The sequence below is a fragment of the Leptonychotes weddellii genome, chromosome 11, assembly GCF_054177405.1.
Source record: "Leptonychotes weddellii isolate Sample4059 chromosome 11, ASM5417740v2, whole genome shotgun sequence".
NCBI lineage: Eukaryota > Metazoa > Chordata > Mammalia > Carnivora > Phocidae > Leptonychotes > Leptonychotes weddellii.
In genome coordinates this window covers 48,725,270-48,737,838 of record NC_138379.1, presented here as the reverse complement: position 1 = coordinate 48,737,838, position 12,569 = coordinate 48,725,270, and the positions used below count along the sequence as shown (strand labels likewise).

The 12,569-nt window shown below is 53.1% G+C and overlaps 1 protein-coding gene across 1 annotated transcript in view; it reads left to right on the top strand.

The window, feature by feature from the left end:
- Window positions 1-6,571: 6,571 nt before the first annotated feature.
- The window catches only part of ARRB1 (arrestin beta 1), a 74,760-nt gene continuing 68,762 nt past the window's right edge, over window positions 6,572-12,569 (top strand). The window contains exon 1 of the mRNA XM_081798836.1: window positions 6,572-6,739. Coding sequence (XP_081654962.1) covers window positions 6,720-6,739 — 20 coding nt within the window. The 5' untranslated portion in view covers window positions 6,572-6,719. The remainder of the gene's footprint in view (window positions 6,740-12,569) is intronic.

The window sequence follows — 12,569 nt, the reverse complement described above, 5'->3', positions numbered from 1 at the left end:
ACTTCCTTTAAAAAAGTATAATTCTTTAAGTTTTTCTAGAACAATTTTAGGTTCACAGCAAAACGGAGAAGGTACGGAGGTTTTCCATATACTCCCACCCCCACACATGCATATCCTCCCCGACTATCAACATCCCCCACCAGAGTGGTACATTTGTTACAATTGATGAACATACATTGACACATTATAATCACAAGTCCACAGTTTACATTAGGGTTCACTCTGAGTGTCTTATATTCTAAGAGTCTGGGCAAATGAGTAATAACATGTATCCACCATTATAGTATCATACAGAGTATTTTCTTTTTTTAAGAATTTATTTATTTATTTGAGAGAGAGAGAGAGAGTGAGAACACCAGCAGGGGGAGGAGGAGGGGCAGAGGGAGAGGGAGAAGCGACTCCCTACGGAGCAGGGAGCCCCACATGGGGCTCGATCCCAGGACCTTGGGATCATGACCGGAGCCGAAGGCAGAGGCTTAATGACTGAGCCACCCAGGCGCCCCCAGAGTATTTTCACTGCCTTAAAAATCATCTGTGCTCACCTATTCATTCTTCCCTTCCCCTTCAATGCCTGGCAACCCCTGATCTTTTTATTGTCTCCATAGTTTTGCCTTTTTCAGAAGGTCATATAGTTGGAATCATATAGTGTGTGGCTTTTTCAGATCGGCTTCTTTCACTTAGTAATATGCATTTAAGTTTTCTCCAGGCCTTTTCATGGCTTGGTAGCTCATTTGTCTTTAGCACTGAATAATATTTCATTGTACCCCAGTTTATTTAACCATCCATCTACTGAAAGACATTTTGGTTGTTTCCATATTTTGGCAGTTATGAATAAAGCTGCTGTAAACACCTATTCAGGTTCTTGCGTGGACATAAGTTTTCAACTTATTTGGGTAAATCCCAAGAAGCCTGATTGCTGGATCATATGGTATGGGTATGTTTAGTTTTGTAAGAAACCATCAAACTTGTCTTCCAAAGTTGCATTCCTACCAGCAGTGGATGAGGGTTCCTGTTTCTCCATATCCTTGCCCGCATTTGATGTCTGTATTTCAAATTTTGTCCATCCTAAGGGGTGCATAGTAGTATCTCATTGCTGTTTTAGTTTACATTTCCCTAGTGACATAAGACTTGGATTGTCTTTTCATTTGCTTATTTGTCATCTGTATATTTGCTTTAATGACATGTTACTTCTTTTTCTGGGGCTGAAACTACATGATTTTGTCCATGCCTCAGAGAGGACTTGAGGACAGTCTATATGAAGATTTGGAGCCTTAGCCCCTCTGTAGCTCCCTCCTTCCCAGGACATCCCCCTTTGATTTCCAGCCATTCTAGGAGCCCCAAATTCCTTCTTCTAATACCTCAAACAGCTTTCAGCTCCAAGGTTTCTGCTTGAGTTCTAGCTTCCCTAGAGGGGAAGTGCCCTCAGGGGAAGAGCATATAAAAGCAGATTTCCCCCAGTGTGGTTCCCGTCTTTCAAGAGTAAAATCCCCTCCAGTTTTGAACTGTTTTTGTTTGCTCTCCAGTGCCTTCAAATTCTTGTTTTTATGTTTTGTTCAAAGTTTATATTGCTGTCTACAGGGGTTAGTCTGCTGGATGATACTTCACCATTACTAGAATCCTATCTGCTGTCTCTCTTCTTTAGAAAGCTAACAATACTATGACAACCTAGCAAAGGTCTCTCTGTTAGCAAGGGTACCTGTCCCTTCCTGTCATCTTCTGGCTCTGAGCTGTTACTGTAACTCACTCAGCTGCATTTCATATTAGACTGGGTATTTGTATTTTTTGGCTTCTCAGCCTTTAAATTCCCTTCTTGTGTTTGGGAAATCCTTTGCCCTACAAGTCTTGGAGTAAGTTAAAGGCTGCCTCCCAGTAGGAAAATCACAAAGGCCAACAACACAGTTGCTCAGTGTCCTTGCAGCAAAGGCAGGATCACATGACCAGGCTCAGCCAATCATGGGGGATTTTGAAGAGTGGCGGACTTTGGCTCAGAGATGAAGAGCCAGTGAAGAATCCTTTCTGGTGACAGACGTGGCCGTGGCCATACTTACTTTCTGGGGCTAGGCTTGATGTTGGCAATAGTTGGGGGTATGAGTTGTGGTGTTCCTTCCTCAGCAGTAGCAGCTATCTGAATATCCTGCCAATAAGTTCTTGGTATGTTTAAGTCAGCCCGAATTGGTTTTGTCCATTACAGATGAGAACCTTGAATTGTCCACTTAGTGATGGTTAGACACCCACAATCCCACCATAAAGAAATCTTGTTAAACGAACTGGAGGTCTTGTTAGACCCTGCCACACTGGGGAGCTGACCCAGCTATGAGCCAGTTTCCTCAAGATACGGCCCCATCCTCCTTTCCGGTCCCACTCCTCCCCTCTCTGTGCTTTGGCCACAGATCCATATGAATTCTTTCAAAGTGCTGTACCCTTTCCTTCCTGCCTGGCTTTGCGGCTGTTGAATGTCCTCTCCCTGGAATGCAGTTATCATCCTTCCCCTAAACTGCCGACAGAGTCCCTCCCCCCTGCATCCCCTCTGCATCCCCTCTGGCTCACATCCAATCCATCCTTTACACAACAGCCAGAGCCAGCTTCTCAAAATGCATGTCTGAGGATGTCACCACTCTGCTTAAAATCTTTCAAAGCTCAAAATCTTCGTTGATCTTTGGATAAAGACCAAATTCCTTAACATGACCCTCCAGGCCCAGCATGGTCTGGCTCCTGCCTACCCCTTCAGCTTTATTGGGAGACACTTAGGAGGTAGATGTCCAGGACCGGCTTGATAGAAGTCAAGGGACGCAAAGGAGAAGTCAAAGATGACACCTCTCTGGTTGGGGCAGAAGTAGGGAAGCTCCCTAGTTTATTAATCTTTAACATCTCAAAGGGATGCATCAGTCAACCTCACATCCTTTGTTGAACAGGGAGCTAACCCTCCCCCACTCACTCCTTCTTCAATCTGACATTCAACTACCTGACCAGCTAAGCAGAGGCTTTAGGTTTCAGCTACAGCTCTACCTTTTATTTGCTATGTCCTTGGCTTAGGCACTTTCCCTCTTAGAGGTCTTGTTTTCTCATCTATAAAACAGGAATAATACTTCATTTCTCTCTTTCTCTTTTGGTGAGGATTATTGTGAGTGGTAAACTTCAGGCCTGTGACTGGCCCAAGCTGGGTCATAGTTGGACACGACCATCTCCTACGAACCTCAGTAGTAGAATCTTTTATTTATTTATTTTTTGAGATTTTATTTATTTATTTGACAGAGCGAGAGAGAGAGAGCACAAGCAGGGGGAGTGGCAGGCAGAGGAAGAAGCAGGTTCCCCTCAGAGCAGGGAGCCCGATATGGGACTTGATCCCAGGACCCTGGGATCATGACCTGAGCCAAAGGCAGACACTTAACTGACTGAGCCACCCAGGCACCCAGTAGTAGAATCGATTTGCCTTTTAAAAAGACCAATCTGGTTTGTAGATGGAGGATGTCTAACAAATGGGTCAAGAGCAAAAGGAGGGAGCCTCCAGAACTCTCAACCCTCAGTGTCCTTGAAGAAATGTGTGGGGAGGTGGCCTGCATGAAGGATGGAACAAACAGACCTGCCCCAAACCTCAGAGTAACCTTGGATCTTCCACTGTCCACAGTTGGTCCCCCAGCAGGTGCTCTACCTCCAAATATACATGAACCCCTTTACTTCTCATTTCTGCTGCCACCACCGTAGTCCAAACCACCATACACTCTCTCTTGCCTACTGTGGTAATGGCATGCCCTGCCTCTGCTTGTCTAGATCAAGACATCTCCGGCCAACAGCCAGAGTGACCTTTAAAAATATAAGTGGGTACTCTTTCTCATCTCCTGCATCCTCCACTGGCTCTCCAAAATCCTCGACCCAACCGCAAGCGCTGTATGATCTGCACCACAGCTTCCCTGTTCACCAAAATCCAGGCATCCTGACCTTGTTCCTGGGCTTCAGAAGGACCCAGCTTCTGTATTTGCTGCTCCCTCTGCCTGGGCGGCTCTCCCCCTGGCTCTCCCTGCACACTGCCCATCACTGGGTCCTTACCTGCAAGTTTTACCCAGAGGTCAAGAGCGCATTTCTGAGTACACTTGCCCCCATCACTCTTTGTTTCTTTTCTGTTTTATTTCCTTCCTAATACTTAGTACTGCTTGAAATTAGATCATTTATATTTAGAGAGGTCTCCTCAACATACCACTTTTACATCTTTGTTAATTTTAATTATACTAAGAATACTTTATAGTATCTGAAGGACCTGACAGGTAAAGCAAAAATACCCCTTAACTCCTCTTCCCCCATCCTAGATCCCTCACTGGAATGACGGCTCTGTTTGTCCTACTGATCACTGATTTGTAAGTTCCCAGAACCACACGTGGCATATTTGATGAACAGTTATTGAATGAAGAGTGAATCAAAGGCCAGCTTCTGGCTCTTCTATATACTAGCTTCCTTTGGTGGTGGTGGTGGGGGGAGCTGGAGAAGGGGAGGTCAGAGGCCAAGGTCCACGGGAGGCTATGGATTGGGGCAAACTACTTAGCTTCTCCAAGCATCAGCTTATTTATAAACCAGGGAAAAGAGAATTTATCTCATAGAATTGTGAACATCAAGTAGTGCCAGCCACACCGTTAACTCCCTCATGAAGTTTATGGGCTAAGGGGGATGTACTTGAAATCGTGCACGTTGACTGCACAGCCTACCAATCTGTTCACTGTCCTCAGAACACTAGATCCATGCTTCCCAAAATGGGCTGGGAAGAGCTGTGTGGGGGCAAGCGGTACCTGAAACCATCTGATGCATCTTCCTGGACCGTGTTTGTTTTACTTGGAAGTAATGCACAACATTATGTCTTGTAGCAAACTAAACACAAGTATTTATTGAGTCAAATGAAGAATTTGTCTGAAATTTAAAATCCAGGTGCTTTGGGCATCACCATGAGGAGAGCCGTTGTAGATCACATGGTTGGGTTGACCCCCCCCCCCACCCCCTGTTTTCCAGGTGGGGAAACTGATGCGGAGAGTGGCAGAACCTGGTCTCTCCATCCCAGTTAGGGTCCTCTCCAGCTCACACAATGAGCCTCCTGTCATCACACAGGACTCTGGTGTGCTCCTCTCAAATCCCTGGGCTCAGCAGAAACAGCAGGTGGCTTCTCTCCTTTCCCTGAGGGGGTAAGGGTGAAGCCCAGAGGCCAAGGCCAAGAGGAAGGTCCCAGGCCCTAATCCATACTCTCTTTACTCCCAACATTGCCCAGACCCTAGACCACCCTGTCTGCCTATGAGCACACCCTCCTCAACCACCTGCCTATCTGGATATAATTACAGTAATTTTATTGGGATATCCTTACCCAACTATATATAATCAGCATAGGTAACTGCTTCTGAGCATAATTACAGGAGATGTTTACAGACCCACAATCACATAAATGATAGCTTCCTTTCCTCCCATTAATATGCCAATATTAGGGATCTGTCTGGGCCAATTAGCCAAATCCCAGCAGTGAGGGGGTGGGAAAGACCTCATACTCTCCCACTACATGGACAGCAGGAAGGGGACTCCGACAAAGCAGGATCCCAGCCAGGGTATTACAGGACACCAAGAAGTCTGCAGAGGGAGGGGCTAACATCTACTGGGCTCCTACAGTGTGTGTGTCCGGCACTAGGGGAGGGCAGCAACCACCTGTGAACAACTCTGCAAGCTGTATTAAGTATCTCACTTTATGTGTTTGGAGCCCTTTTGAGAGGGCTGGTGTCCAGTGTCACCCATAAAAAGCCATGAAGCTTAGTAGGGGCCTTTTCATGGTGCTACCCGCCAGATCAGACTCCCAGGCCACAGCAGGCCAGCTCTAAGCTTCTTCCTTATCTCCTGTGCTCACTGCTTCCTCTTCCTGGGCAGCCACTGCCAACCCCCCTTGCTGGTCTCCGGCCCCCCTCCCACCCTCATCAGTTCCCCAGCGTTGATGGCTGCCTTCTCCTCCCCGCCTTGGCCCCTTCTTCCTGTCCCTGTAGGGTTGTTGGGTGTTATCGCTCCAGAAGGGCGGGGATTTGGGATGGGGGAGGGTGGGGCATAGGACCAAGGCCGTGCCAGGCGCCCGGGGTCTCCTACAGGCCCCCACCCCCACCCTACCAGGGGCGCCGCCGGGAGGGAGCTCGGCCTTGGGGTGGGCCGACCTTGGGCTTCCACCCTCCGGGCCACACAAAAGGCTGCCCCCGGCTAGCGCGGGGGAGCGCCCCAGGACACATGCACAGCTGCACAAAGACGTGCACACACCGTTCCATCACACGAACACACTCCCGAATCGGCCGGAGCACACGGCCGTGCACACGCACCGGCACACTCGCGTGCACACACGCGCACGTATAGACACCCCAGCGTGCGCCCTCACGTACACCAGACACACAGCGGGGTGCACGGCGGCGTGGACCCCCCGGTGCCGACCTCGGGGCCCTGACGCGCCCGCCGCCCTGCCCTGGCGCGCACACGCAAGCACACGCGCAGGCACACGCACCCTCCCGCACTGCTCCACGCCCCTGGCCGCGGCCCGGGCGCTGTGCGGCGCGGCGGGCGGGCCCGGGGCGGGGGCGGGGGCGGCGGCGGCGGCGGCGGCCGGGAGAGCGGAGGAGGCGGAGCAGGGAGCCGGGAGCCGGCTGGCCCGCGCTCCTCCTGCCGGCCGGGGATTTTCCAGCCTGGGCGCTGTCGCCTCGGACCTCCTGCGGCCGCGGCGGACCATGGGCGACAAAGGGACGCGGTGAGTGCCGGCGGCGGCCCGGCCGGCTGCCCGTGGGGGCGACCTGGGCGAGGGCGCGGGCGGGGGTTCCAGTCGGTCACCCCGGGAGCGCCGACGCCTGGCTCCGCGGCACGCAGCTCTCCTGTGCCGGAGGTCTCCTGTGTGTGGTCGCTAGCGGGGCCGCGGGGGCCGTGGGGCGGTGGGTGGGGGTACCGGGAGCGAGGAGCCGGACGCCCCATCCGGCTCGCAGCCCGTCGCCGCCACACACTCACACACACTCACTGGCTGCCGACACCCCGCACTGGCCAGCAGACGCAGAGACGCAAGGGGGCAGGTTACCACACAATGGCACACACGCTACTGGAGACACACTCATCCACGGGCACACTCATGCTGGCACGCACACAGACGTTCACTGCCACAGGCTCGTCGTGTACAGTGACACACCGTCCCACACTCACTGGTACACACTCGTGAACACATTCTTGCGGACAGTCATGTTGTCACACACGGGGCACACTCCGGCACACGTCAGTTCTACCACACCTTCATGTTGGCACACACTGATACACACATATCCTGTCACTTGCACTCACTGTAACACTCTGAGACATACCCTCACACTCTCATGCTGGCACATATCTCCCCAACACCGTGTTTGCCAGACCCCACCAGCACGGACCCCCACAGACCCGTCAGACAAATGCCCCCCCGTACTGGAGCCCTGTGGTCACAAGCCAGCTGACCCTGGGGCTGCCGACACACTCACTCCAGTCCCCACATGGCAAGAAGTGGAAACACACACATCACACAGGGTGGCAGGCCCTCCGGAGCCTGGGAAACATGCATCCCATCCACTGTTTCCCCTCCCTCTGACCTCCAGAGGCCTGGGGTGGCTGGCTACAGTGTGTTTGAAGTGGGGGTGGGGAGAGGGGTTCCTGTCTCCTTAGGAGCTTGCCCTGGCTCGGAAAGGGAGGGGCTTTGCCTCTGAGATGGAAAACTAGGACAAAATAGGGGAGGGAGCTGGGGCAGGGCAGCCCCTGGGGACAGCCCCTCTAGACCAAGACAAGCCCAGATCAGGCACTCTGGTTTGTTACCCCGGTTGTACCTCTTCACTCCGCCTACTGCTTGAAGTGCCAGTAGAAGCTTCTCCCTCTCTCCTCCCCCTCCCCCTTCTACAAGCCCCTCTTTTTCATTTTTTTCCTTCTTTTCCATCTTCTATCCTTGTGCCCCACTTCTCCCTCCTCTCTTCCCTCTCTCCACCCTCCCTGTCTCTCTTCTTGCTTCCAGTAATTATGTATTGAGTGCCTGCTGTATACTAGGCATAATGTGGGGATCAAAGATGTGCGAGACCTATTCCTTCCCCAAAGGAGCAGATAGACTAGGGGGAAGTGACCCCAGTGGTCATCATGTTAGGTGACCACGAGAAAGTAATTTCACACTACTGCCATCCAACACTCTTTCTCAACAGCATTAGAAAGATCCTCCAGAGATTATTTTCATTTTTCAGAAGAAACTGAGGCTTGGAGATAATTTAGAAACTGCTTCCCAGTCATCCTCCTGACAGCTCTTCAAGGAGGTTAATTTTCCTCTTCCTGTTTTCCAGAAAAGGAACTAGAGTGTTAGAGATTACCTGACTTGCTTAAGGTCAGGGGGCGTGAGAAGCAGGGCAGAGGCTGGAGCCCACTTGGTCCATTTCTCTGTGGCTTGCCCTTGGGCACTGCCAAGCCCTTCATGGGCCCTGGGTTGAAGGCCATGGTGGGGTGCCCTGCTCTGTGTGTGGAGGCCCAGGCTGGTAGGGAAGGCTGCAGAAGATCGTGAGGCTTCTGCATTCACCTTGATGACTAGTTCTCATTGCAGCTGGCTGGCACTGCGACCAGGTCTTTGTCCTCAGTAAGAGGATGTGTGACTCTCTCTTCTGCTATGTCCACGTCCCCCAAAGCCGAGATCCTCCTGACCATTGAGATGAGACTTTTCTCCCCGTGAGATTTAGGAGCCCTTGCTCTTCTCGTTTATTCCTCCTGCGCTGCTTCGCCATCAGGGTGACTCAGCCCCTCTTGGGCCTTGGTTTGCCTCTGTGTGACTTGAAGAGTGTCATTGCTCCCCATGCCAGCGTAGGGTGTCAGCAGGATGGGGACCCTGTGAGCAGCCAGGTACCTGTTGGAGACCCTATCTTTGGGGTCAGGATCTTTTCCACGACTCCCCCTGCTTGCCTCTAACTCACTGGGAGACCTTGGACATTTGTCTTTACCCTTCTGGACCTTAGTTTCCCTGTCCGTAAATTGGAGCCGTTAATACTTAAACATTTCAGGGCTCTCTTGTGTTTACTGAATTTGCTGGGCAGGGGAAGAGGTGCTGCCCGAAGCCTGGAGCCCAGGCTTGGCTAAAGTCCATTCAATGGATGGTGGCCCTGCTCTTTCCCTCTCTCTCCCCTGTAGCCCCAGGAGGCCTCCTTCCCCCTTCCAGAAAGGTTTCCTGAGTAATTTGGAAGAGAAGGGCAAAATCAATAATGGGCTGTACTGTGCCTCACTCCGTAGGCCATGGGTTTCTTTCTCTGACCTAGAAGAGGAAACTGCAAATATCCCATACTCTAAGGATCAGGAGTCATGGCATCCATTCCTGCACTTGGACTCACCCCCCCGCCCCATATGAAAATGACAGTGAGAATTAGTCAGAAACTGTCACTGTCCTCTAGGAAGTCTCGAGGTCCGGGGGGAAGGAGGGGTGAGGCAAATGCCTGGATGGGATTAATTACAGGGCAGGTGGTATGACTGCTCTACCAAGGTGCTCTGGGAGCAGTCATACCTCCATTCAACAAATGTTGACTGAGGGTCTGGGGCTGGAGCTTCAGAGGAAGGGCCCCATTCTGTCCCCGAAGGATTTAGAGCAGAGCAAGTGGTTACACGGCAGGGTGACAGGTGCTGTGGAAGGCCTAAGGAGGAGCCCCTGCCCCAGTCCCAACAGGGGGCATGGTGAGGGAAGCTTTCCTGGGAAGGAGGTGGCTTTGGAGCTACTGAGCTTCATCTGGAAGGACGAGGAGGCCAAGGCGGTGGCCCTGGGGATGTCATTCATGGCTCAGGGCGCAGAATGTGCAAAGGCCAGGAGACGTGAAGCACCCTGTGTAGCCTGCGGGTTGGGCCGGTGATGATGGGTGAGCCTCAAGAGAGAAATACAGGCTCATTGGCAACCGCCTGGAATGTCAGGCTAAGGAGAGAGGGCGTGGTGGTTCGGGGTGGGGGGGCGTGAGACGAGGGATGGGGGCAGAGTTCCCTTGCAGAGGGACGCCTTTGGCAGTGGCAGGGGGCGGAGGGCAGAAGCAGGGAGACCGGGTGAGGAGGCCGGGGAGGAGCCTGGGAGAAGGCAGGATCTGAGCTAAGGTTGGGGAGAGGACGCAACTGAGAAATATGAATGAGGAGGTGGTGTCCATTCGGGTGTCTGGTATGTGTCAGGAGACTTACATGCATGATCTCATTTGGTTCTCCCGGTGATCCTGTTGATGGAGGGATTGTGATTGCTTTTTACAGCTGAGGAAACAGACTAGGAGAGGCTAATTTGTCCGCTGCCATTCAGCCGAGAAGCCAGCCTGTGTGTTCACAAAGCCCACTGCTGCACCGCGCTTTCACCCAGAGGGAGAGGGCTGAATGGCCCACACAGCTGGCCTCCCCCACCTCCCTGGCAGCTCCACGCTCCAGCTGTGCATCCCTTCTGGTTCTTGCTGTTCTTCCTACCGCAGCGGTCAACATGAACGATCAGAGTTAGATAACAGGAGGGACATCCTGAGAGGCAATGGGATGGAATGGAATTCTCATTCCTGCAGATGTTTGTGAAGTTTTCTTTGTTGGAAGGGGAGGAGGGCGGGTATGTTGGGGACACGTCATCACCAGCTCTCCGAACCTTGGCTGTCATCTCTCTTGGCAGTTAAGCCCTGTGTGACCTATCTTGACTGGAACATGGGGATGTCTTGTGGCTTTGTCAAGGGATGCTTCTGGGGTTGCTGGGAGTGGCAATGTTGAACCTGACTTACCATCTCTGGTCCCCAGTCGAGGCTGGCTTCTGGGCTTCAGACTTGTCCACAGCGTGGGTACTGTGGTGCAGGGAAGAGGTATGGCATGGGCAGAGAGGAGAGTTAGGGACAGCTGGGGCCTTGGAGAGCACCCATGCCTGAGGGGGAAGAGGAAACCAGCTTGGGCGAGACTCCTGGGAGTTAGCCAGAAGGCAGTGGCCGGTGACTTGGCAAGGGGGCTTTTGACGGGGTGGTAAGGGCAAAGCTGGGCCACAGGGGCACAGGGGAGAGGAGAGGACTCTGCTTTTCCCCGTGCTTGGAGCTGAGGTGGGCCTCGTGGAGGAAGGGTGTGAGGCCCTGGGCTCAGGGTGGTGGAGACTGGGGGTGTGGGAACCTGGGGGGGGGGTCCGGCTCAGCTGAGGGTGGGAGGGATGCTGCAGAAATGTGAGCTGGTCACAGGCGAGGCTGTCTGTGCTGGCTCCTGAAAGAGGGGCATCTGACTGGGGCTGGGGTTCTTGGGGATGCCTTTCAGGAGGACGTGCCTTCTGAGCTGGGTCCTGGGGCATGGCGAAGGCCAAGGCGTCTAGACGGAAAGTGCAGACAGCAGGTGCAGGTGCAGGTGCAGGCGCAGGGTGCTGGGTGGGTGAATCTCATGGCAGTTTCTCACACATTTATTCATACCCCAGGTGTTTTTATTCCCCAATTGGTGAGCTCCTTGTGGTGTGGGGGCCATTTCTGTTTTCTGTTTGCTGGCCCATTACCCACCTCTGGGTCTGATTTATTGGAGATGCGTGGTAAGGATTTGTTGACTGGACTGAATCCGTCCACCCCTCTTGCCTCTGCTCTCAGCCCAGGGGCATCCAACGGGCTAATATTAGGTCCTTCCCATTAGGGAATTTAAGGATGAAAGCCATGTTTTCCACATTAGGCTAGGTTTGGTGGGGGGAGAGTGGAGAGCCGGTTTCCTCCATCAGATTGTGAAGTCCTGCGGAAGCGGGGGGGGGGTACCATCCTTATCAGAATGGGGTTCCTGGGAGTGGAGCCAGTTTCTCTCCCATCAGACAGGCTTCTGCAAGAGGAAGGCCTGTCTCCTACATCAGACTGAAGGCTCCTGAGGTTGGGGCATGTCTCAGTATGAATAGGTATTATCTCTGATGGTTTCAGGAACCCTCTCTGTTTCCTATGTGCAGGATGGGTCCTGCCCCAGGAGTGGCTGGAGTCCTAGTAGGGGGGTGTCCAACCAACAGAGGGGGTGGAGCAGGACAGGGTGGCTGCTTTTGAGAGGGGAACAAAGGAGTCTGTTGTCCCAGCCCCCTCCCTCCCTCCCCAAGGGGCCCTGGCAGGGTCATCTCTCTGGAGACGCCTCCTCCTTCCTGGGACGGGCCCCATCTTTAGTCCTCTTTAGAGGAACTGCTTGTTCCTTCCCAGAGACCTGGTGCCAGATGAGGCCGGGCTCCAGGGACTGGACCAGACAGGTCCTGGAGTTCTGTATGGCTGAAGTCACCGCAGCAACTCAGTGGTTTTCCCTCTGCCCAGGACAGGGCTGGGACCACAGCTGATTCCATGGGGGCCCCTTGTACTTGGAGAGGGATCCATCTGTTGGTCCGAAGAGCCTGGAACAAGGTGCGGGGGGGGGGGGCGCTCTGGCTGATGTCAGGCCCCCAGGAGACATACTCCTCACTCAAGGTCTAAGCGTTCAGTGACGGCACGGCCCGCACCCACAGGTCCAGAAATGGAATGGGTACGGGCCTGGGTGAGGCCAAAGGGCCCTCCCATAGTGGTTGTGGGCCTCCGGGCCCACCGCTGGTCCTTCTGGGTTTTTTTGCAGCTTCATCCTCCTTCTCCCAT